At 48.9% G+C, this 21776-nt stretch overlaps 9 protein-coding genes across 9 annotated transcripts; 4 read left to right on the forward strand and 5 right to left on the reverse strand.

The window, feature by feature from the left end:
* Window positions 1–42: 42 nt before the first annotated feature.
* On the reverse strand, window positions 43–1756 carry C8Q69DRAFT_83045 (putative cytochrome c peroxidase). The gene is made up of 2 exons (XM_028634083.1): window positions 1382–1756; window positions 43–1319 (listed from the first exon to the last, which is right to left on the reverse strand). Exons 1-2 carry the CDS (start codon window positions 1489–1491, stop codon window positions 476–478), a joined length of 954 nt encoding a protein of 317 aa, XP_028482228.1. The 5' UTR covers window positions 1492–1756; the 3' UTR covers window positions 43–475.
* Window positions 1757–2466: 710 nt separating this feature from the next.
* On the reverse strand, window positions 2467–3361 carry C8Q69DRAFT_83061 (hypothetical protein). Its single transcript, XM_028634084.1, has one exon. It carries the CDS (start codon window positions 3097–3099, stop codon window positions 2581–2583), a length of 519 nt encoding a protein of 172 aa, XP_028482229.1. The 5' UTR covers window positions 3100–3361; the 3' UTR covers window positions 2467–2580.
* Window positions 3362–3723: 362 nt separating this feature from the next.
* On the forward strand, window positions 3724–5397 carry C8Q69DRAFT_477649 (hypothetical protein). The gene is made up of 3 exons (XM_028631337.1): window positions 3724–4340; window positions 4527–5188; window positions 5263–5397. The coding sequence occupies exons 1-2, from the start codon at window positions 4034–4036 to the stop codon at window positions 5084–5086; spliced, it is 867 nt and encodes a 288-aa protein (XP_028482230.1). The 5' UTR covers window positions 3724–4033; the 3' UTR covers window positions 5087–5188; window positions 5263–5397.
* Window positions 5398–5529: 132 nt separating this feature from the next.
* C8Q69DRAFT_83121 (TPR repeat protein) lies at window positions 5530–7319 on the forward strand. The gene is made up of 3 exons (XM_028634086.1): window positions 5530–5946; window positions 6054–6326; window positions 6386–7319. Exons 1-3 carry the CDS (start codon window positions 5646–5648, stop codon window positions 7099–7101), a joined length of 1290 nt encoding a protein of 429 aa, XP_028482231.1. The 5' UTR covers window positions 5530–5645; the 3' UTR covers window positions 7102–7319.
* A 121-nt stretch (window positions 7320–7440) lies between these two features.
* Window positions 7441–10089, reverse strand: C8Q69DRAFT_83117 (hypothetical protein). The gene is made up of 3 exons (XM_028634085.1): window positions 8854–10089; window positions 8675–8797; window positions 7441–8609 (listed from the first exon to the last, which is right to left on the reverse strand). The coding sequence occupies exons 1-3, from the start codon at window positions 9921–9923 to the stop codon at window positions 7538–7540; spliced, it is 2265 nt and encodes a 754-aa protein (XP_028482232.1). The 5' UTR covers window positions 9924–10089; the 3' UTR covers window positions 7441–7537.
* Window positions 10090–10814: 725 nt separating this feature from the next.
* C8Q69DRAFT_83138 (hypothetical protein) lies at window positions 10815–11804 on the reverse strand. The gene is made up of 3 exons (XM_028634087.1): window positions 11441–11804; window positions 11059–11375; window positions 10815–11007 (listed from the first exon to the last, which is right to left on the reverse strand). Exons 1-3 carry the CDS (start codon window positions 11496–11498, stop codon window positions 10951–10953), a joined length of 432 nt encoding a protein of 143 aa, XP_028482233.1. The 5' UTR covers window positions 11499–11804; the 3' UTR covers window positions 10815–10950.
* Window positions 11805–11838: 34 nt separating this feature from the next.
* On the forward strand, window positions 11839–13586 carry C8Q69DRAFT_514247 (hypothetical protein; the record flags this gene model as incomplete). Its single annotated transcript, XM_028633337.1, has 4 exons — window positions 11839–11900; window positions 12196–12525; window positions 12711–12807; window positions 13030–13586. 4 exons carry the CDS (start codon window positions 11839–11841, stop codon window positions 13204–13206), a joined length of 666 nt encoding a protein of 221 aa, XP_028482234.1. The 3' UTR covers window positions 13207–13586.
* A 1095-nt stretch (window positions 13587–14681) lies between these two features.
* On the forward strand, window positions 14682–16483 carry C8Q69DRAFT_488259 (putative NADPH oxidase; the record flags this gene model as incomplete). Its single annotated transcript, XM_028632040.1, has 4 exons — window positions 14682–14776; window positions 14829–15083; window positions 15137–15546; window positions 15597–16483. The coding sequence occupies 4 exons, from the start codon at window positions 14682–14684 to the stop codon at window positions 16481–16483; spliced, it is 1647 nt and encodes a 548-aa protein (XP_028482235.1).
* Window positions 16484–18032: 1549 nt separating this feature from the next.
* C8Q69DRAFT_477665 (NRDE-2, necessary for RNA interference-domain-containing protein) lies at window positions 18033–21770 on the reverse strand. The gene is made up of 3 exons (XM_028631338.1): window positions 21717–21770; window positions 19188–21644; window positions 18033–19120 (listed from the first exon to the last, which is right to left on the reverse strand). The coding sequence occupies exons 1-3, from the start codon at window positions 21735–21737 to the stop codon at window positions 18098–18100; spliced, it is 3501 nt and encodes a 1166-aa protein (XP_028482236.1). The 5' UTR covers window positions 21738–21770; the 3' UTR covers window positions 18033–18097.
* Between the last annotated feature and the right edge of the window lie 6 nt (window positions 21771–21776).

Genomic DNA, 21776 nt, shown 5'->3' on the forward strand with positions numbered 1-21776 from the left:
TACAGAAGACATGCTTAGGATCTTCTTCGCTCTGGTTGGTCTCGCCGAGGGAAATTCTTGGTGGCTGCGGGTCTCCCGCTTTCCCCGCATTCTGCTCTCCGCATTTCAAGACTGGGCGTCTTATTTATATCGCCCCCTTATGCTCTCGAACCCCTTCGGTTTGTTTTTGTCTTCTTTTCCGGGGTCCTTTGTCATCATACAGTTCTTGACTTTGACTGTTTTTTGTTGAGAATCATGTCTTGAATCGGCTACGGAGGATTGATTCTCGATTCAGTCGGTGATTTGAACACGAAAGATCTTAGATCGATACGACTCTTTTATACCGCTCTTGTTGGAGATGATGTGGTCGATGATGAGAATGACTGACATGAAGCTCATAAGAAGCTAGTTCACATACATATTGTCCTATCCAAAGGTATCCTGCTGTCTATTATATCCACATATGCGAAGGTGAAAAACAAAGAAAAAGAAACATCTAAAGCTTGGCACGCCGGGCAATTCGCTGCTTCTTGTCGTCGGCCATGGGTCCCCCAGGCAGGTCGCTCTTCTTGGGCGCCGAGATATAACCACCCAGCTTGTTGTCGGTGTTGGTGATGTTGCCCTTCTCATCTCTCCGTATGCCAAGCTCGAGGAGCTTACCATACGCCTTTGCGAAGTGGTCAAAGAACAAGTCCTTGTCCTCAGCATACTTGCGCACCCAGGGCTCGAAACCAGGATCGGAGACCAGCGCCATGTCGGTGGGCAGCATCATCAACGGCTCATCCTGCTCGTCTTCAGGGAGATCTTCATCGACATAGATGAACTGCTTGAAGCCGTTGTCCAACGTCGTGAGCTTCCACTCCAGGTTTAGCAGCAGCTTGAAGTACTGGTTCGAGAAGCGGGTCGGGTTGTTGACCCAAGGACCGTTGAAGCCACTGCGGTCCTTGTGTGTGCGGCCCAGGTTGTGAGCGCCTGAGAGCGCAACGATCTCCTGGTCGTTGAAGCCCATCCGATAGAAGATGTGTCGAATGTGGTCTGCTCCCTGGGCGCCATCTGGCAGACGGCCGCGGGGCGGCAGCTTGGAGTCATCGACATAGTCCGTTCGGCCGGGCTTCCAGTCCACGTCGGGTCCTCCCATCTCCTTGAGTGCGGTGACGCCCGCCAGCGTCCACAGGTCCGAGTATGTGATCCAAGGGTGCCGTGCCTTCACGGGTTCAAGGAATGCACGTGCGTGCTCGAGACCTGCATTGGCAGGGTCACCTCCCTCCTGCTCGTAACGCATGCCCGCACCGTTCGAGCCGCCAGTATCAGTCTCCTGATCATAGGTACCAGCGGAGTGCCTACAGTCGAGAGCGCGTTAGTTACTTTTCTCGCAAAAAGCCTGCTGCGGAATTCGACTTACCATGCGAGACGCACAAAGATAGGACCAGTGCTGCCGTCATCATAGTCGGGCTTCTTCAGCTGGGCGATGATGTCCTTGCGGACAGCATCATAATCCCCGGGTTTGCTCATCTCGGCCGATAAGTCTGGGGTAACGACCGCGAATCTGTGGGAAACAGCGCGCTCTGCGATCTTGACTCTCGCTCCCAACTACGGAACGCGACAAGTGTCAGATATATATGGATCTGAGAAGAGTGTCCAGAGGCAAGAAGTGAGATTGTTGCTGGAACGAAGAAAGCAGCGTCCTGGGGGAGTGAGAGAGGCAATAATTAACTGCCTTGGGATTCCTTCAGCAACGGATCCACCAGCGCGATCCACTCAGTTCCCTATCGCACAGTACCGAGGTCCATCCCTCCGTCGCCGACACCAACAAAATCTGGAGGCGACCAGACACGCCAGAGGGAGAATGACTCCAGGCGATAATTAATTATTATCTGCTATTTCAATCTGTCTACACTGGAGCCGTATGGCATTGCGGTCGGTTATGTGAGATGTTGAATCACAGCAACTTTTGCATCCAGATCACGTGACTGATAAGGGAATCTCTAACTATTCACTGCACGCATCTTTGCCACCTCAAGATGCGCGCCTGCTCCATACCATATGATGAATACCCGTACAAACTACGATTACAAGTATCGCTGGAAGTCTTCTAACATCGTCAACTTCTCACGACCAGCTCCTCGGATATTGGATTCCAACGCCGTCTCATGTGCTTTTGCTCTCCCTCGGGCTGCTGCATCGGTCTTGGCGCTTCCTCAAACCAAACCGGTTTGTCCCGCGTCGCCAACGGCCTTTGCTGGTCTTGTCGGAATCTCGTCTGCTTTCCAGTCAGTCTGCGTGAACGCTTATTATCTGATCCTCTGTCTTTTTTCACGTGTCAATCGCGATTCTGGAGCCATTGTCTACATTCATCACTGCACTATCAATTAGCAGCCAGCCCAGCTGTCTAGTTGCGTAATCATGGAGTTGGAAAAGAAATTATTAGTTATTCTATCGCGCACGTCTTTATTGGCCATTCTCTCACCGACTATCACAAGCATTGAAATTGGACGCAATTGCAGCGAGGTGGGCATCCGCAGCAGAATCAAAGATAGACATACGGAGTATGGTATATGAGACGGGGTTTGCCACGACATTCGAGAACGGATCCTGACCGGTTCAAACATGTCCTGGCGGGATCTGCTCTTCCTCGCCACTCTCCTGGTTCCTGGCCCTGGTCTGTTCTGCCGCCTTCAACAGAGCATACTTCTCCCCCACAAACTCTAGCTCTCTCCTCGTCTCTTCCAGCTCCTTGCTCACACCATGCACTCTTGTTTTCCAGTCCTCGACTACTGCGTCCGCCTTCTTGGTCAAACCCATAAGCTCACGTTTCATCCACTTCCGCTCCCTCCTCAACCGTCGTTCAACTCTCTTGTACCGCGCCAGTTTCCGCTCGAGCGCTTCCCGATGCGCAACTTCCGTGTCTTTGATGGTCCCAATGACATCGTTGATAGGGCCCGTGTGGATTGCGCTGAGATTTCCGGCCTCCGCTTGCTTGGCGATGTAGATGAACGTTGCGGAGATGTCGGTAGCAATGGATTTGATCAGCGATGTTTTGGAGCGCGAGGAGAGTGTATCGATGTGTGTGAGACGCATGGCACACGAACCGGGACGGAAGAGGTCAGCATCTAGAGCCATGGCTGGTGACTTTGATTTTTATTGACGAAGAGCAGCGGTGAAAATGGCAAGGTCGTCCCAGAGGTAGGTAGACCGTAGTCTTTGGATCTCAGCGTAGGTAAGCAGTTTACCACTATCCAAAAGGTAAGACGTACAGATAGATGTAGGCTGCTCTCATATAATATATCTACAGGGCATAAAAGATGCTCTGTACTGATCTTCGTAAGCCACATGTCTCATGATACCGTCCAGAAACGATAACAAAGGGAGATAGCCAAGGAATATGATATTCTAATAAAGCAGCATAGAGACGATATTCATTCATATCAGCAGTTTGCTGTCTATATTCATTGTTATCGTTATTTGATGCCTTCATTTCTGGTGATATATCCATCCGCTGTCTTGCCGGCACACCAGAAAAGACCTAGTATCACGTTCTAGTCTGTACTAATATCTGAATCCTTTCTTTAATCCCCACTAGTTACACGGATATAATGAGATCTGCCTAAACTGACTTCTTGACGATCTCCTCGTCATAAGACACTTAACTCTGCCGTAGCTGACGAAGCGGTTGGTGGTTCGCCGAACCAGAGAAGTAAGCCTCAGCGCAGGAAGAATAGTATGTTATACTGTGTTTAATTGGGATTGATATAGGTATTAATTTCTCTACGGATGCAGAATAAGAGCGGGGTAGATGTGTATTTCGGGTGGTCGCATTTTCCGAATCCATGGTTCGTACAAAGTGAAGCTTTATCATTGATTTTGAGAAAATTCTCTGTGAAAGACCGATTTAACACTTCCCGATCATCGGATCAATTATTGTCATACCTATTGACCTCCAACACTGCATTTACCCCGATCTCCTCTATCGGACAACCTTAAACGGCGCAAGCTTACTTAAGTGGGGAGACCTTAACATCGCTCTACAGCAAACATCCCATGCCATACCTTATATATGTCATACTCCTTCCCCATCCATAGAGTACTAGGTATCTTTATAAAAATGGCACCGAAGAACATTCTCCTCATTGGAGGCCATGGGCGCACCGCTCAACTCCTCACGCCTCTCCTCTTAGCACGCTCATGGAACGTAACCAGTCTCATTCGCACAGAGGCACAACGCGATGCTATTCTGCAATTAGGGAAAGGCCAGCCAGGAAAGATTGATGTCCTGATTATAGATCTCGAGACGGTGAAAACGGAAGATGATGCGAGGGTGATTATAGACAGGGCGAGACCGGATTATGTCGTTTGGGCCGCTGGTATGTGTGAACTGTATATACAGTACTTTTCTGTGCATGTCGATCCATCTTATCGATATTTATGCGTTTCAAACGAACCCTTGGACATCTTCAACTTTATCTGCTGTATTTGGGTTATTCATCTATAAACTCCTCCATTTCCCCACCAACCATCCATACTACACACACACTCTAACCTCAACACAGGCGCCTCAGGCAAATCCGACCCCAAAACCATCTACGCCGTCGACCGCGACGCCGCCAAATCGCTCTTCCGCGCCTCCGTCTCAACACCCACCATCACCAAAATCCTCTCCATCTCGCACCTAGGCAGCCGCAAAGCCCATCCATCATGGTGGAGTGAAGAAGAATGGAAATACATCCAATACGCAAACAGCCTGCATTACGACACGTATCTCGCAAAGAGCGAAGCAGATGAACTATTCACTGCTCTCGCGAGACGACGCGTAGTGGAAGGTGGCGATGAGGCATTTCAGGGTATTCTGCTGAGACCTGGTCGATTAGCTGATGGAGAAGCTGAGGGGAAGGTGGATTTAGGTCAGTGTCGTCCTGGGAGGCCGGTCACGAGGGCTGATGTCGCTATGGTGGCGAATGAGTTGCTTGCGAGGGAGGATACGTGGGGATGGGCGGATATAGCAGGGGGAGATGAGGGTATTGGTCATGCGGTGGAGAGGGTAGGGACGAGTAGGCCCCGTGTTGATGCTATTGAGGGTGAGGATTTGGACAGGATTTATTCTTTGAAATAGGAAGTTTGCGGTGCGCGTCGTAAATAGATTTTCAGAACTTCAGGTCACATATAGGGTCAGTGTTTGGAATATTGGTACCTATGTACTGGTTCTATGGAGAATGTTAACGCTACTTTCGATATCAATAAGCCACACCGTAAAACTGTCCTGTAAGAGCGGTCCTACCTAAATAGCAGATAATGGAGCGCCATCAGCGCCTTCGAATGCTCTAGTTTGTATACCATACTCTGTATAGACACTCCATCACTTTAAAGCAATTGATCGTATTTAAAGAGATAGATAATTCCAGTTCCTGCTATTTTATGGAATCTTCGGAGATATCCACGGGTGGGGTACGTACTAAATCCGGATCCACCCAGATTTCAAGATCTAGCAGCTTAGTCATCTACTGTCCCTCCAGTTTGCACTGTTTGTTCTTCAATGACGGATTTCTCAGCGGGGCCCGATTTCAAAAAAAAGATGATATTAGAAATAAAGTATAAGTATCTTGATCACTCTTATCTTGTTAATTCGCCTGTTCGTTGAGAGGCTGTTTTGATTCTCTTCCATACCGTTCACCATGGGCCAAATCGAGGAACTCCCCGACGACTTCGACGAGTCGCTCGATCTCAATAAACCTCCGATCGAACCTATCGCCCCGACGCTGCCACCCAGTGGTCTAGCAGCGATTACTGGTGTTTCCAATGAAGTTCCCTTCCCTATCAATGAGGATAGATTGAAAGATGTACACAATGATCCATCGGCGCCGCGGATGCCCCCGGCAATGGAGTCTGTCAAGTCGCATACTGCAGATGAAATCTTGGAGATGATGAACAAGACGCCATTGTTCATGACGGATTTGGAAAATGCGGGTGATGAGGGTGCGTATATTGCTGTCTTATCTTATCTGTACTCTCTGACAGTGGGGTACATGATCCCTCGCTGAGGAGCCTGAGGAGTACATGGCTAATGTAAATGAAACCTGCAGAGGGAAATAATGTCATGCTCGACGCTATACGCGCTATCCAAAACGAAGGTACCCGTGGTGAAGTTGCGCAGAATTTCCGAGAGCAAGGAAACGAGTCTGCCAAGGCCAAGAATTGGAGGGACGCGAAGGAATTTTATGATAAAGCTATTGCCGTCTTGGTCGTCAAGGAAGACAGGTGGGAAAAGCCAGAGGATCCGGAGGCGGAGAAGAAGTTATTGCGGGAAGTGGAAGAGGCATGCTATGCCAATCGGGCTTTGTGCAACTTGGAACTGAGTATGTGGATGTCCTTAATGCTGCTGTCTTTTTGACAGCTCGCTGATAACGACCTGCAGGAAACTATCGATCTACGACACTGGACTGTGCCTCTGCACTGAAGGTCAACCCCAAGAACATCAAAGCCTACTACCGGTCATCCGCGGCATTGCTTGCCTTGGATAAGATTGATGAGGCTGAAGATGCCTGCTCGCGTGGTCTGCAGCTCGACCCGACCAACAAATCACTGCAGCAAGTGGCGTCCAAGATCGCTGCTCGTAAGACTGTCGTGGAGCGCATTGCGGCAAAGAAGAAGGAGGAAGAAGAACGAGCTCGCAAGGAGAAACTGATTCTCAATACGGCATTGCGTGCCAGACAGATCAGGACAAGAATGACCAACCAGCCCCCCGATATGGAAGACGCCAAGATCAAGATGGTTCCTGATCCGCTCTCTCCTGAAAGCACGCTTGTTTTCCCGACCGTGTTCCTCTACCCTGTACACGCGCAGTCGGATTTCATCAAAGCCTTCTCAGAGATGGAGACTATTGCCGATCACCTTAGCTATATCTTCCCACTGCCATGGGATACCAAGCAGGAGTACACGCTTAATAACGTCGAGTGCTACATGGAGACTACCACAGGTGGTCTCATCAAGGCTGGGAAGAAGCTCCCGCTGCTGAAGATCCTTGCTGGAGGCAAGGTTGAAGTTGTCGATGAACTCGTTCGCATCAACGTCGTGCCGACAAGCCACGTTCCCAAATGGATTGAAGAAATGAAGGCCAGGAAGGCAAGCTGAGTTATCGGCGATCATAGTTGACTTGCCGCCAATAAGCTTGTTCGGAAAGGGCAAGCCTTGTCCAAATCTCCTCGCGACGGTGATCGATCTTCTTTTACACAGGCCGTCACCACCAGCTTGTACAGCGTAACAGCCGAGGTCCTCCCTCAATGAGGATGATAGACCACTCTGAGTTGGAGAATCCATATTCAGATGATGGTTGCCGGTGCTTGGCAGGCATACCAGGGGAGTTCGCATGGACATTAGCGCAGGAGTAAAAAAGTGCAGAACAGGACGGAGCCTAGTCTCTCAAAGTTTGATACCCTTTTCATGATAAAATATATACCAGTGATTCCCATGAATAATGTACATGACTATAGGCAATTAGTCATTTTTGAGTCCACGACATAGATCACTATATATCGATCATACCTATATATTTGGAAATGGTATCGCATCAGGACGGAATTATCATGTCAGCGAGCAGAAAATCAAATTGACCACTGTCCAACATGTCGAGTGCAAGGTCGAATTCCTGGGAAACAGATTGATTCTGATACTGGCTCTCACTCAGATTTGATTCCAATCCAACGACGTCCCCTCTTGTTGTCTGCAGGTCATCATGTTCCTGCAGAGTTCCAGATCTAGCCTGAGCAGAAATATCTTCATCTGTTCTCTGAGACGCGTTTAGGACGTATCCAATATCACATCGCTTTAGATACTTCCGAGTCGGCTGTTCACCGCCGAAGACGATGGCGATCTCACGGACAAGAGACTCTCGTGCCTGAGGATCGCGCGACTCGCGCTGATCAATCATATCAAGCATCTTGCGCAGAACGCGGAGCCCATCCGCGACGATAGATCCGATGTCCTTCAGCTCAAGGTCGGAGATGACCATTTCGATATCCTTTCGCATGAGGTCTGGTGAGAAATCCGGAAAGGATCGTTCCACGAGGAGGAAAGCAGCTAGTGTGATAGCTGCTGTGTAGATTTGATAACCCTGTGCTAGATATTTCTGTGAGCGTCGGAAACGCTCGACGTCCGGCTCTCGCATGCTTCGGTACACATCTAACATCCGCTGCGCAGCTCTGGCGCAGATGCCCCATGATTCGCCAATTCTGGCGTGCAGGAACTGTCGATTCATGCGGATACGCTGCATGCAGATGGAAATATGAAGTACGCAGTGCTGCCAGGCGATGTGGTCAAGACTAGATAGGTGTCTGGTGCTGGCTTCGCTGTTGGTCCGAAAGTATAAAGGGAAGCAGTCGACGAGTTGTTGCATTTCACCATCGATAGCTCTAATATAGTCGTAACTCGAGACATAATCTCCATCACTGACATAGATCTTCCTGAGGATTTTAAATGCTTCTGCACGACAGATGGTAGCACTCATGTCTGTCGGCTCTTCCATGGGTCTCGGCTTCACCGCTGTCTCGGTGATATCGTGGTCATTGCAATTGAGTGGCAGTGGAACTTTTGAGGCAGCAGTATGGATGAGAGGGGTCCTATCTAGGCATAATGATTGAAATCTGGTTGATCTGTTAGCGAGAATCAGGGAGATCCATGCAGCCTTTCCGGATCAATGATAACCTACGTGTCACAGCACCACAAGTCCCACCATGCCCGTCGCCGCAATTCCGTATCCAGACAATTGACACCAGGAGTACCCTTGTCTAATCCCAGAGCCTGTGCGTTTCTTACCGCCTGTCCCAGTGCGCTGTATAGTTCCGGTCAATATTCTGCAGGTAAACTGAAAGCATAGATGATACGCACGAGTTCATAGCTTCAATGTTCTTTGTCGATAACCAGTACAGCTGAGTCGCTATGAACGTTTGAAGCTGCATCAGATTTGGCTTCGACTCAAACTCTCCAGCGTGTAGAGCCTGCCGTGAAGCTGAGTGCCATGTATGGGCTAGGCTTCGAATTTTCGACGGTTCAAATCCTATCGCCTCGACGAGTTCAAAGGGGATGTGAAGGGCACTGATCGAAATGATTGTAAAAAGAAGAGAAAGCCAAATAAGGTCGATGTCATCGACATTGGTGGTCCAGAACTGTGAATACTGATGTCGAAAAGATGGCACATGGATGGCCTGGTAGAGCCAGTTGGAGTTTTCCATATAATAACACATGAGGAGATCGCATTGGTTCTGAGACGGTAGGGCAGCCGCAAGATGCGTTTTCCAGAATAACTTCGTGTCGATCGGGTCTCTGGGTACCTGGTTAAACGAAGAGAGCATACACCCGCTGAGCAACTGAGGGTGAAATAAAACGGCCGGAACATATCCAGAAGACTCGAGAGAATAGATGTTCTGAGATCCAGATGATGAAGACTGCATGAATTGCCTCCAATGTTCCGCGAATCTAGACATCTGCACTCTTCCGGTAGAGCCTTGCTTCTGTGTCTGTTCTCTACATCGTGTGTGAGCCAGATTCGAGTTCACAGTATTATCTGCAGCGCGATCTGCAATAAGTCCCTGAAGCGGCCTTGCTTGTGGGTCTTGATCGATATCCTTGGGACTCTGGCTCGCAGACGGTTCTGCAGCAACCAGAGCTCGGGATCTCCTAAGCCCAGGTACTCTATCTTTCAGGACAGCAGATGGAGCCGGATGCTGTCTGCATTGGTCTTCTCGTCGATATCTACTGCACGTGTGGCACGGAACATGGCGATCGCATCGCAACTTATGTTGTCGACATGGCAGACAGCTTAATGTCCGTCGATTTGTCGTCCGTTTCCGATGAGGGGCTTTAACTGAAGTAGGCCGTGAAGGGGATGTAGGACCAGGTGGAGGTGAGCCAATGGATCCGGTTGTATCTGGAGGAGAGGGCAATACGCGCACCATCATACCAATCAGGGAGGAAGGTAATAATAGGTACGCAGATAATACCTATTCTGGAAGCGTGAACGGCTCTCGCGTATAAGACGTGACACAACTATGCAGGGAGACCAACTGCCACGATGTGCTGTCCTCAGAAGTCCGCAGAAAGCGACGAGATTAGTTGTCTTTCGAGGGTTTCATTGCTGGTCTTGCGCCATTGTCGCTGGGGTACGAGATAAGAGGCCGAACACCGGTCTCCGCATATCAGAGGTACTTAGAAGTGACCTCCAATTCCGCCTTACTTTGGCGTGTTTTTTAGGTCACCAGGAGGTACCGCTAAAGTGTCTCCTACCTTAGCCGAGATAAGCAGTTCCCCACGTGTCCGGCGCGGAGAACAACCCGGATAAGGAGCATGCTTATTGGTGGAAATAAGTACGAAGAGCTTCAATTATTTAGTCGTTTACTATATAAGAGTGTCAAATACCACAAAATGGGGCTTCACGGCTGTGATGCTAAGCACATTACCCGTGGCAGCCTCGAAATATCGTTCACCAAATCCTCGGCTCTTGGCTGCTCCCGGTTGGGGCTGGCTCTTACATGAATACAAGGGCCTCTGTTCTGGTGACTTGGTGTTACGGAACTAGACAAGTCGAGAGCACTAGGCCTACAGTAATAGGATGCCTAGCTACAACTGGTTCTGCAGAGAGTATTATGGCTTACAAGCTATCCATGTAAAATTTATGAAGAAGGCATGCATGTCGCATGCAGCCCATTCTCCCTGATACAAGCCGTAATCAAAGTCATTATCGTCATTAGAAACAGATCATACACAACTGATAGTCGAATATTTCTGCTGGTATATCGCTGATACGGGTTATTAGGAGATACATGCCAGTCATGAGCCAATTAAAGAAATGGTAGCGGAAGCCTGCCCTGATTGCGGATTAGGAGAGTTGTAGCATACAGACCTCCCGAGGAACGAACAACTAAACCTGAGTGTTCGTAGGAACGTGTCTTGGATGTAAAAGCACTAATGGAGCTCCCCATCCCCCGCCTACACTTTTCCAGGGCGGACCTTCTTCGGCAGAGTCCATGGTTCAGGGCAAACAACCTAGACGATCGTTAGTTGCGAAGAAAGACGCCATCAAGCGACCGTACTGACCTCTCCTTCACTGAAGGCCCAGAAGTAAACTCCCATGCCGATCAGGTAATAGACTGCCGCGTCTCCTGTTTGGTACAGAAGTGCGCAGATAAGTGCACTGAGGGGATAAACCACCAGGCGCAGTTCGATACTGCGGTGTGGCAGCGTTCCAGCCAGAGGCTTGAGTGGCCATTCCCACATGAAAGCCACTAGACTCATTATCAAGTTGAGTATCTGCAAGACTGGTGCGGGTTTCACTGCGCCGTCGAGGTTGTGTGACAAGAAGTCCCAGAAGACCTTTGGCCAGAAGAAGCCTTCAATAGATCCGGCAAACTGGTCTGTAGAATGAAAGATAATCAATCAGTAAGGATTCAGGCGACATGTCATACTGGCGAGGACTTACAGAAGGCTGCTGACATGATGATCAGTCGCGCCAGATGGTTTTTGATGAGTCTGCCCATGTTGACGGTTGTTTTGTGGGAAAGAACGTGTGGTTTTAGCGGTCTACTGAAATCGAGGAAGGATTAAAAAGGTTGAAGTTGAATCGAAATATCTTCCGTCCGGCGGAAGAGGTGTGTGCGAGGTTGCGAAATAGTCGTAGACCGTCAAGGCCTGGTTCAGATGTCGTTCAACGGCACTTCACCGTCGTCTTTACTATTCACCTCGGAGATGCACAGCACACTCTCTAAGACCACCTCTTGTTCAGGGTCTGGGGATCACGCGTATATTAAATACAGGTATGAGAACATGTCCGCAGTCGAGGCACTGGCACTGGCAGTGGGGATCTGAGGCGCCGCGGATATGGATCGCAAACGGCACGAGCGTTATCGTCTGACAGCAAAGGGGTTCGGGAGTCTGTTGAGGTAAAACGCGGCTGATTTGGACCGATCGAGTAGCTTATGCTGTTTTGAGAATTGTTGCTTTGGGAAACACACTGAAGCTGTTACAGATGCCAGAATCGGGGAAGTCGCTGCCAGGTCAAGCAAGCTTAGGAGGAGAGACATGATCGCATAAAGCTTGGAGACCAGGGTGGAAGTTCTGCAGACAACCAGCCCTGCGCCTTCTACCAAGAATCTAGAGACTAGATCTCATCGTCCATTCAGCATGGGTTCTTTCTCTGTGATTTTTTAAAAGGCACAATCGCTGACCAGTCAATAGGTTTATTCCAAGCATGGAAATGAGTGAGCCTTTGGCGAGTACGGATAGAAACTCACGACTGGACAAGCCCCGCAACCTATCGGGCATGCATAACGGTATAATCCACAGGCTTATAATTAGCGCCAGAGTTGCAACGAGTGACGATGGAGAGTTCCATCTCCTACAGGGACTCGGGGCGATTAGTGTTCGACTGGGCGTGATGGTGCCGCATTTGCTGCAGGAGATGAGCGGGATCGCGCCGTGGCTGGAACCTCGACTCAAGCGTCCCAGAACCGAAGCGATGACCACCTTCTGGCAGCGCATGAATCACGACAAACCGATGAAGCGACGGTGAGGGAAGACGAGACGGTCAGGGAAATAATAGCAAGTTGACCCAGATCAGCTATTTTCCATCTTGTCGGTAAAATATCCCGTCTAGCGCCTTTTTACTGTTTACTACAATCCAGATAAAGAAAACATGCTGGATTGCGGTAATTGTGCTCGCGACTCAGTCTGGAGCAAACCACTGTCCGCAGAACCCGTGCTAAGCACGCCACTGCGGGTGATAATAACTCTACAATCAGAGAGAGTCTCACTCAATTGCAAGTACTGAGGTTCTTGGTTCCGGCTAGAGTGCGTTTATACCTGCCAAGCTAACTTCTCATCACACATTGATGGAGTGGGAGAAATGGGCAATGATAGTTAATATATACTTGACTGCTAACATTGCCCGCATGACCAGAGCAGGAACTGCAATGGAAATCCGATTGGCAACTATGAAAATCGGATGGCTGCAGCGCGGTGTTCCGATGTGATTACTACTGTAGATGCGCGGCTGCAGAATTCTCATGATAGGTTCTGGGGGTCTTGGGCTTTAAGTACTTAGCAGCGTGGCTAAGCCTTTGGCCAATCCCGCCGTCAATTGAGGTTGTCGGCAGCAATTCCCACTTAACAAGGCTTCGTAGACTGCAGATGATAGACCACCGTTTGTCCAATACCAACGGCACTGCCAGCAATACCATTTTTACCTAGATACCAGTGACCTTTGAGCGCTGCCAAAAGCATGCCCTGATCGATCCACCACATTGTTATCTGAAGAAGTTGAGTTCTAGGACTTGCGCTCATCACCGACGGCACGGACGCCAGGATGCTTTGATGAATATCGCCTCGTCATAGATGGGGACAGTCTAGAATCATAATGTTAATTAAATATTTGCTCATATGTGTCGCGATCGGACAGATTTGGTATCGTCAGCTAAGTAGTAGCTCACGATCAGGCAGATCATTACAGACGCGCATCCGATAATAATATTCTGCCCCGGCAATCATTACTTGTAGATCGGGACTCTGGACCGAACCGCGATGACTTCTTGTAGAGACGCTGTCAAGGCTCACTGTGTATTCTCTCGTGAACGATGTAATAATAATACCTAGATAATAATCCAGACTAGAGTTGACTCGATCAACCCCCTCGAACCCCAGCACTAACGGCTCGGCTCGCTGTATCCCTATTCTACCAGTCAGAGGGTCGGACAAAGCACTCCAGCAGTCGGCCCTGGACCTTGCTGCACTGCTGCAGAACATCTAAATGAATACAATGTCCTCTTCACTTTCCTGTCCCTGCATACTACTTACTGTTCTTCAGACGCCATCCGACGTGATTCTCAACCCCCGCGACTATCTACACGTGCTGGCAGCGGCAATCGGTCTCTCACGCCCGCGCTCAAACAACCAGTGTCAGAGAGCACTCTCCGCAACGGACATTTCGACAAGCACATCATACTACGAGCCGCATTATTCCTCGAACTCGAACGGCCTCAAAGGTCGACGATCTTGACATCAGCTTGAACGCACCGGTGTCGCACTGTTCAGGGTCCTATAATATCAAAACAGGCATCGAGTGTCTAAGCTTCTTACCTCCTTTGTCGGAGAAATCCACAAGTTTCCGCACTTCATTCCTTTTTTGTCGCAACTCGAGGAAGACATCCGGTGATCGAATCCCAGTTAAGCCATTTCTAACTGTCGAAGACACGGACGGTCAGGGGAAGCAAGACAGCCTCGTGGGACTGGATCAGATCAAGTGGGTAGATCGATAGTGAACGCCAAACACGGTATCGCACTAGAACTGAAGCCATCCCGACAGCCCAAAACGGGGGCTGTCCTACCTGGGACAGGCCTCAGGTGCGCCTGTTTAATAGTCAACGATACCTCCGCGCCATAAAATTTTCTTGGGTGGTCGTCAGGTTTGCCGGACAGCCCTCAGACCCTTCGATTCCGTGGCACTCGCCGTCTGTCGTTCTCTTGGAGAGTCGTCGACTCATCAGCATCTGGGGAATCTCTCAGAGTCACTGTTCCACCAGAAGCCTCTGTACCAGAGCGCGACTTTCGTTTCTCTTCTAGTTCTCGTTCATCGCTGGTCGACGATCGGATATTTGAAACCCTTCTTTCTTCTCTTCTTTTTCTAATACGATACCTTTTCTCGTCTGTACACTTCATCGGTATTCAACATGGGGAGCTTCTTCACTGGTTATCTTGCGCCATCCAAACTTCTTTTCTACTTTCTCTTCCATGGTCTTCATCTGGCCTTATTTGCTGTAGGATGGTAAGTATCTGCTCTAAGTTGATACTCTGTTTCTTCACTGACAATTTTGCAGGTATCTACAGGAGACAAGTAAGAAGTTGACCCTTCTTAATCTATTAAACTTTTCAGTATGGATATCTCGTGGCGCCGGACTGGCCTTATCGGTTGATGGGACCCTGATCCTTCTCCCTATGTGCCGGACGCTGTTGAGAATTGTGCGACCGAAGATAAAGTGGCTACCGTTGGATGAGTCTATCTGGTTTCATCGACAAGTAGCCTACTCGCTGCTCTTCTGGACAATTGTTCATGCTTGCGGCCACTATGTCAAGTGAGACCTCCACGACAGAAAGATTAAGAGAGATTCTTGCTGACAATCCATAGCTTCTTCAACGTGGAGAAGACCCAAGTCCGTCCAAACCTAGCTGTCCAAATCCATTATGCCGAGGCTGGTGGGGTGACTGGCCATATTATGATGCTTTGCATGCTTCTCATGTACACGACAGCCCATGCAAAGATTAGGCAGCAATCTTTCGAGACATTCTGGTACACTCATCACTTATTTATCCCGTTTATGCTTGGTCTCTATACCCACGCGACGGGTTGTTTCGTCCGTGATACCGCGCAGCCATTTTCTCCATTCGCCGGCGCAGCCTTCTGGGACCACTGCCTGGGTTATGAGGGTTGGAGATGGGAGCTCTTCGCAGGCGGCTTCTACCTGATCGAACGCTTGTATCGCGAAGTGAGGGCCAGACGAGAGACTGTGATAACTAAGGTCATCAAACATCCGTACGGTACGTTTGTAGAAGACATGTTTAATATTCATTGTCTAACAATAGTATAGATGCCATGGAGATTCAGTTCAGGAAGCCCAGTTTCAAGTACAAGGCTGGCCAGTGGCTTTTCCTCCAGGTTCCGGAGGTGTCTACTATGCAGTGGCACCCTTTTACGATTACGTCTTGTCCATTCGACCCGTATGTCAGTGTCCACATCCGTCAAGTTGGAGACTTCACTCGTGCGCTTGGTGATGCCCTGGGTTGCGGTCCCGCTCAAGCCAAGGAATTAGACGGTCTGGATCCCATGGGTATGTACGAGATTGCTATGCAGAATGGACAGAAGATGCCCAGTCTCCGTATCGATGGGCCCTACGGAGCACCAGCTGAGGATGTCTTTGATAACGAAATTGCCGTCTTGATTGGAACCGGTATCGGTGTCACGCCATGGGCATCGATTCTCAAGAACATTTGGCATTTGCGAAACAGCCCCAACCCGCCAAAGCGTCTGCGTCGCGTGGAATTCATCTGGATCTGCAAAGACACTACCTCGTTTGAGTGGTTCCAAGCTTTGCTATCCTCCCTCGAAGCGCAATCACAACAGGCAGCTACGAAACAGGGTGGCGAATTCCTTCGCATTCACACATACCTTACCCAGCGGTTGGATCAGGATACGGCCGCCAACATTTATCTGAACTCAGTCGGTCAGGATATCGACCCTCTAACAGAACTGAGGAGTCGAACTAGTTTTGGTCGTCCTGACTTCAAGCGTCTGTTTGGAGCGATGCGCGATGGTCTCGTCGATCAAACATACATGTCCGGCCTGGAGGGTAACATAACGACAAAGGTGGGAGTGTATTTCTGCGGTCCCAATGTTGCTGCCAGACAGATCAAGTCTGCTGCCAAGGAGGCTTCGACGAGAGAGGTCAAGTTCAAGTTCTGGAAAGAGCACTTCTGAACTCGCCTATCATCTCTTACTCAGTTGCAGGACAGTTGCTTTTTGGGTTCCTCCCTGCGCCAAACTTCAGTACTTGCGCGACTTGTGGGGAGTACATCCTCACTGATATGTATATCGTGCAGTGGAGATGTTGATTGTCCATCGTTGATTCTGTGGTGAGCTCACATAGCTCTGTCCAGCTACTTATGTACCTATTTTATTTGATCTATATGCTTATGACAGCGACACCTGGATGCTTTATCCATCTATTACGAATGAACCATCATTCAATTATTTCCCATGTATCTTCTAGCCCCTGTTTTCGAATGCTGATCCCTTGCGTAGTATGTACTCCATATCTTTTTAACTCATGAAATAAAATCCTCATCTTTCATTATTTCTCGATATTTGGACCATAGTTACTCTTCAGTATCCTTAAACGACCATATCAGACCTCATTAACAATCACAAAGAAACCCCCTAGCAACTAGCTAACGTGAAAGTCTTCATTGCGAAGGAAACTTCCGTGGACTGGAAACACCGAGAATATTTTAACTAATGAAGATACTCTATTGAAACCAGGTATACATTTTATATCGGATGAACACGTATAACGGTCCTGAAAGTGAAATGATTCTATACGAGCATAAGTACCCACTCTACTTCACTGCAGATAGCATCATCAGGAGCCCTGGAGTTCGACAGCGTTTCCCTCTATCAGCAAGAGGATATCTTTAGATGTTAGTCCAACAGATCAAGAGACGCTAAGTATGCAGTGTCTAAGTGGACTCTATATATACAACCAACGTTGGGATCATATTTGCACTAATCGTTGAAACAGCAGCTTCCATTAATTCAGCCACGATTTCCAAGGCAGCTGTTTTACAGTAGAAGTAGTCATAGTCAAGTTCAACACCACATACCGGATGAATATCCCGGGATCGACCCAATCTATGTATTATTCCTCCGTACCTAGTTAGCCGCATACAAAAAACCTCTAGCCTAGATAATTAAAAGCGATGATTACCTAGCTCATACCCAAACGGTCCACCATCCCGAAACGGATACGACATCGATTAATTTCCAAACTAGGAGCTAGTCTAGTCTACTCTGAAACTCGATACTCCCTACCTCTAACTATCCGTGTAAGTTATTCCGTATGGCTTGCTTCAGTCCAATCCGAGTAAATAAGAGAACTCCTGAAAACGCCACATCTCCATGCTTCTTTGGGCAGATTTGTTTTGGAACGTGCCGTCTTGGGGGGGGGGGGGGGGGGGGGGGGGGGGGGCTATTGTCTTTGTTCCGGGATCCGTGTTGAGGAAGTGGTGTGGTTGTCGAGTTCGGTATGGTACCTATGCGGTGACCCGTCGTCGTGTGTGTATTTTGTATTTTTGTGTGATCAGGTCTCTCTTTATACGGTATGTGTTAGTACTGTTTGGGATGGGGATAGTATGGCCGTAGATGACGGATCTGTGCAGATTGTGGTATCTGAATCGCGTAAAAAGTGCTACTCGATAGTGTTTTGAATCCATCCGTGCTTTTGGGAGATGCTGCTGAAGGTGTTTGTTAGGTTTAGTAACGCCAAGTAATGGCGCATGATCACACATAGATGCCATTTACTCCAGTTTACATTCGCTACATAATGTCCTGCTCACTATCTGGGTCCTCTGGCATGTTGATAGGATCGGTGTTCATCCCCTGCTGTCCCTGCATCGTCCTCTTCTGTTCCATCTGATCTTCTATATCCTCCAGTACATCTTCGATGTCGACATGAAGGCGCAATTCCTTCTCCACAAGGACGTTATACACGCGGCGTAATTCCTCGAAAGACATTCCTTCCTCCGTGGGTTTCTGCGTAGGGGCTGAATCTTGTTTCTTTTGCTCCTTGATGAGATCTGCGCGAAGATGGCTGAAGGCGAGCATGAGTATCTGCTTTGACCAGGGACAGGCACGCATAGCGCGAAAGAAAATATCCTTTGCACGAGCAATATGTCCTCTGGAAAGTTCGAAGAGGATGTAGAGCTTCCAAAGAGAGATATTCGAGTGAGAAGAGGAAGGATCATGGATGGGACTGCTGCTCGAGGTCCCGGACCTTAGAGTCGGGTCGCTGATCGCCTTTTCAAAGGCTGCTCGCACAGAATGAATCGTGGAGCCTGAGAAAACAGGTCGATGGAGCTCTGCGTAGACGGCAAAGAAGTGAGATGTCACTGGAACGGCCTGCTTATTTAACTGGCTTTGCCCCTTTCGTCCCTGTGCAGTGATTTCATGAATCACGTCTCTAACCCGTTCTTCGATACGGAACCGTGACTCGTTCCAGGCGAAGAGGTTGAGGAATATGGTATTGTGTGGAAATAGGGAGATACTTTCTAATAGTAACCCTCGAATCTGCGATGGCTTGTATGCTCTGCGTGATCTGGTGTGATAATAAAGGAGCTTTGCTCGCATCTGGTGTAGCAACTCGGTTGCAAATGAGACGAAAGAAGTCGCCTGTGGTGGCAGCTTTCCCAGGCGTTCAAAAGCTGTGCTGAATATTGTGATGGCATCGTCAATGCTCAAATCGTATGAAAGATACTTAAGAATTGCCAAGCATTCGGTGTAGGCCACGAAAACCTCGGCATTTCGCATGGCCAGGGCCTGCTCTTGGCCTTCGGAGAGAGACTGCACGGGCACATTAATATGTGGGATAGCAAAAAAGAAGAAAGAAAATAGACAAACAACGACATACCCTTTGTGTTTTCAGGAACTCCGCGGGACTGATCACCATGCGTTCTTCAGATGCGGACAAATTGGAGACGCTGATGGCGTTCTGGGGAATAGACAAGAGCAACCTGATTGCTTTGTTTACTTCCGCGCCATGTAGACACTCCCAAATCCATGTGCGCCAGAGCAGGGCACAACTGAGTTTTTCTGTGTCCGAGAAATCTCTACTCATCGAAAGAGTCGTCATCCAGACTTTCTCGGCAGTTACAGCGTTTCCAGATCGCAGCTCGATCAGCCCGTAGGCGTTGTAAAGTCGCACATTCGACGGCGATCGTTTGAGGAGAGACTTTGCATATTTCCTTGCTTCCTTGAAATCGAATGCGTATTCTAAAGCAAGAGAGTATTGAGGAAGAAGATCATGTCCCGGGGTTGCATCTACTAAACCTCGAATTGTCCGTCGAACCCAGTCAGGATCCAGATTGGCCTTACCGTGGAGGACTGTGTCTCGCCAGAGCTTTAGAGAGTCAAACCACGAGTCTTTATCCGAGAGAAGCGTATCCAAAGTATGCACATAGTTGCCCGGGATAGATGATGATGGCCATATCATTGGATTATCATTAGCAGAAGAATCGCATAGCCACTCATCCAACGTAGGGCCTGATATATCGACAAGCTCATTCCGCAAGAACGCATCCCCGCACCAGTGCCTGCATACTTCTGTGTTTTCTGTCGTTGATATCGCTGGAAGGGAGCAGAAGTGCACAAAAGCGTCGATCAACACCTCTCTAGATGCTAGGTTCCAGAAGAGTGTCAGAAAGTCCTGCAGGTCCGAGAATAGAACTACCCTGTACGGGTCGTCCTCCTCGAACTCATCAAGCACGCGGGCTGGTAAACGAGCATTCATCTCCCGATCCTTTTCACACTCAAGCCACGAACCAAATACGCGTTTCCGATGGATTCGAGAATTTGCAATGGTTGACTGAGGCTGGACGCCTGTACTGTTACCGCTTTTCCAACCTTTCGCTCCCAGTTCTCCGATTCGCGCGACTTCTGATTCCCAGAACTCCATGAAAGATGATAGTGCCGCTTGGAGGTCGTCACTCCCGTTGAAGACTTCCGGTCTGAAGAATACAAACTCCAATATTGCCTGCCAGAGACCGACAGCATGTTCTGCAAATCCGGATTGACGCATGAAAACAGCCATACGGAGAAACAAATAGGTCTGGATTCTGGCCTTCTCAGGGTTATCGAGACTGGAGGAATTGAGTTTCATACACTCGAGAAAAGTCCCTTTACATTTGTCATATGTAAAATCCAAGAACTCTGTTTGGCGAAAGTCCAGATATTTAACCCAAAGGCTTATATAGCCTGGATTTGCTTTCAACACGGAATGCCACTGTGTTGAAAGCTTCTTCGTATCCCACAGCTTTCTTCCCTCTTCAAGAAAGCCCAGGAGCAGGCGGTCTTTCAACGGGTTGCGACCGACGCGCCTCAGAGCTTTGTCATACAGTGACAATTTTATATCAGCCAAGCTTCTTTGCTCAGCGTAACTAAGTGTTCGAGCATCACGTCCAACCCCGGCGAGGAGAGCATCTTGGTGATTGATCAATCGAAGCCATGCGTCAACATCGTCCGGATGGTCTTCCACAGTCCTGGACAATTGGATATTGTGTTGCTTTATTTCTTCGTCTGGGTCAATCCGCCTCCCTTCCTCTCCACTGTCTGAGTCCGACGCCTCCTCCAGGTCACTCGGAAGATCTTTACCCGGTTTTGCTTTGCCTTCAATGGACCGGTACGCATATCTATCACTTTCTTCTGAATCTGAAGTACCGAGTATCTTCCTTCGCTTTCGGCTCCCACTGGAGCTCAACGGCAAGAAGTCTCTTGTGGCCTCTGTCGGGTCTGCTTCCTTAAGCCGGCGTATCCGTAGCAGTCGAGGTTGCTGTCGATTCAACTTGGACAATGTAGACCTAATCTTAGATCTCGACGAATCTCCGCGCAGCGTATCTGCAGTTATAACCAATGCAGCCCCATCTGCGGCGTCACGATCAATTTTATAGCTGGGTGGCAGACCCAGTACACTTCCTTGTCCAATACGATGGTACTGCGGGACGCTATAACGGTGCAGTGTGCCATATGTGATATTGTACCTATCACCCTTGCGATCCACCACAAAAAGATTAGAATCATCTTCTCCCTTTACGGAAACGTTCGCGCTAAGTAGAACGTCGTGATGATCGGAAGACGTATAGTCCTGTTTCCTGGAAGTTGGGCGGGGTTTTCCACGGTCAGGGCTTCGCTCTACCGATCGCGAGCGATGCCTATGGCTCCGGTGTCTCGATCGGTGTCTGGAAGGTTCATGATGCTCGCGTCTCCCAGAGACTGGCGACTCCCTCCTACGGTGTTCGCGTGTCTTGTCCGCTTCTGGTTTCGGTGCGGGCTTGGGTTTGAAGCTGGAAAACTTGGGGATCGGCTTCTTGTCCTACAGAAGTGAGATTAGTCCTATATCCGATTCAGCATGTAGTAAAAAACAAAAAAAAATAAAATAACGAACCTGGGAGCCCGCAGAATCCATGCTCCTGGAATAAGAACAATACCATAATCTCGTAGTGGC

This window comes from Paecilomyces variotii (genome assembly GCF_004022145.1).
Source record: "Paecilomyces variotii strain CBS 101075 chromosome Unknown C8Q69scaffold_12, whole genome shotgun sequence".
NCBI classification, from domain to species: domain Eukaryota; kingdom Fungi; phylum Ascomycota; class Eurotiomycetes; order Eurotiales; family Thermoascaceae; genus Paecilomyces; species Paecilomyces variotii.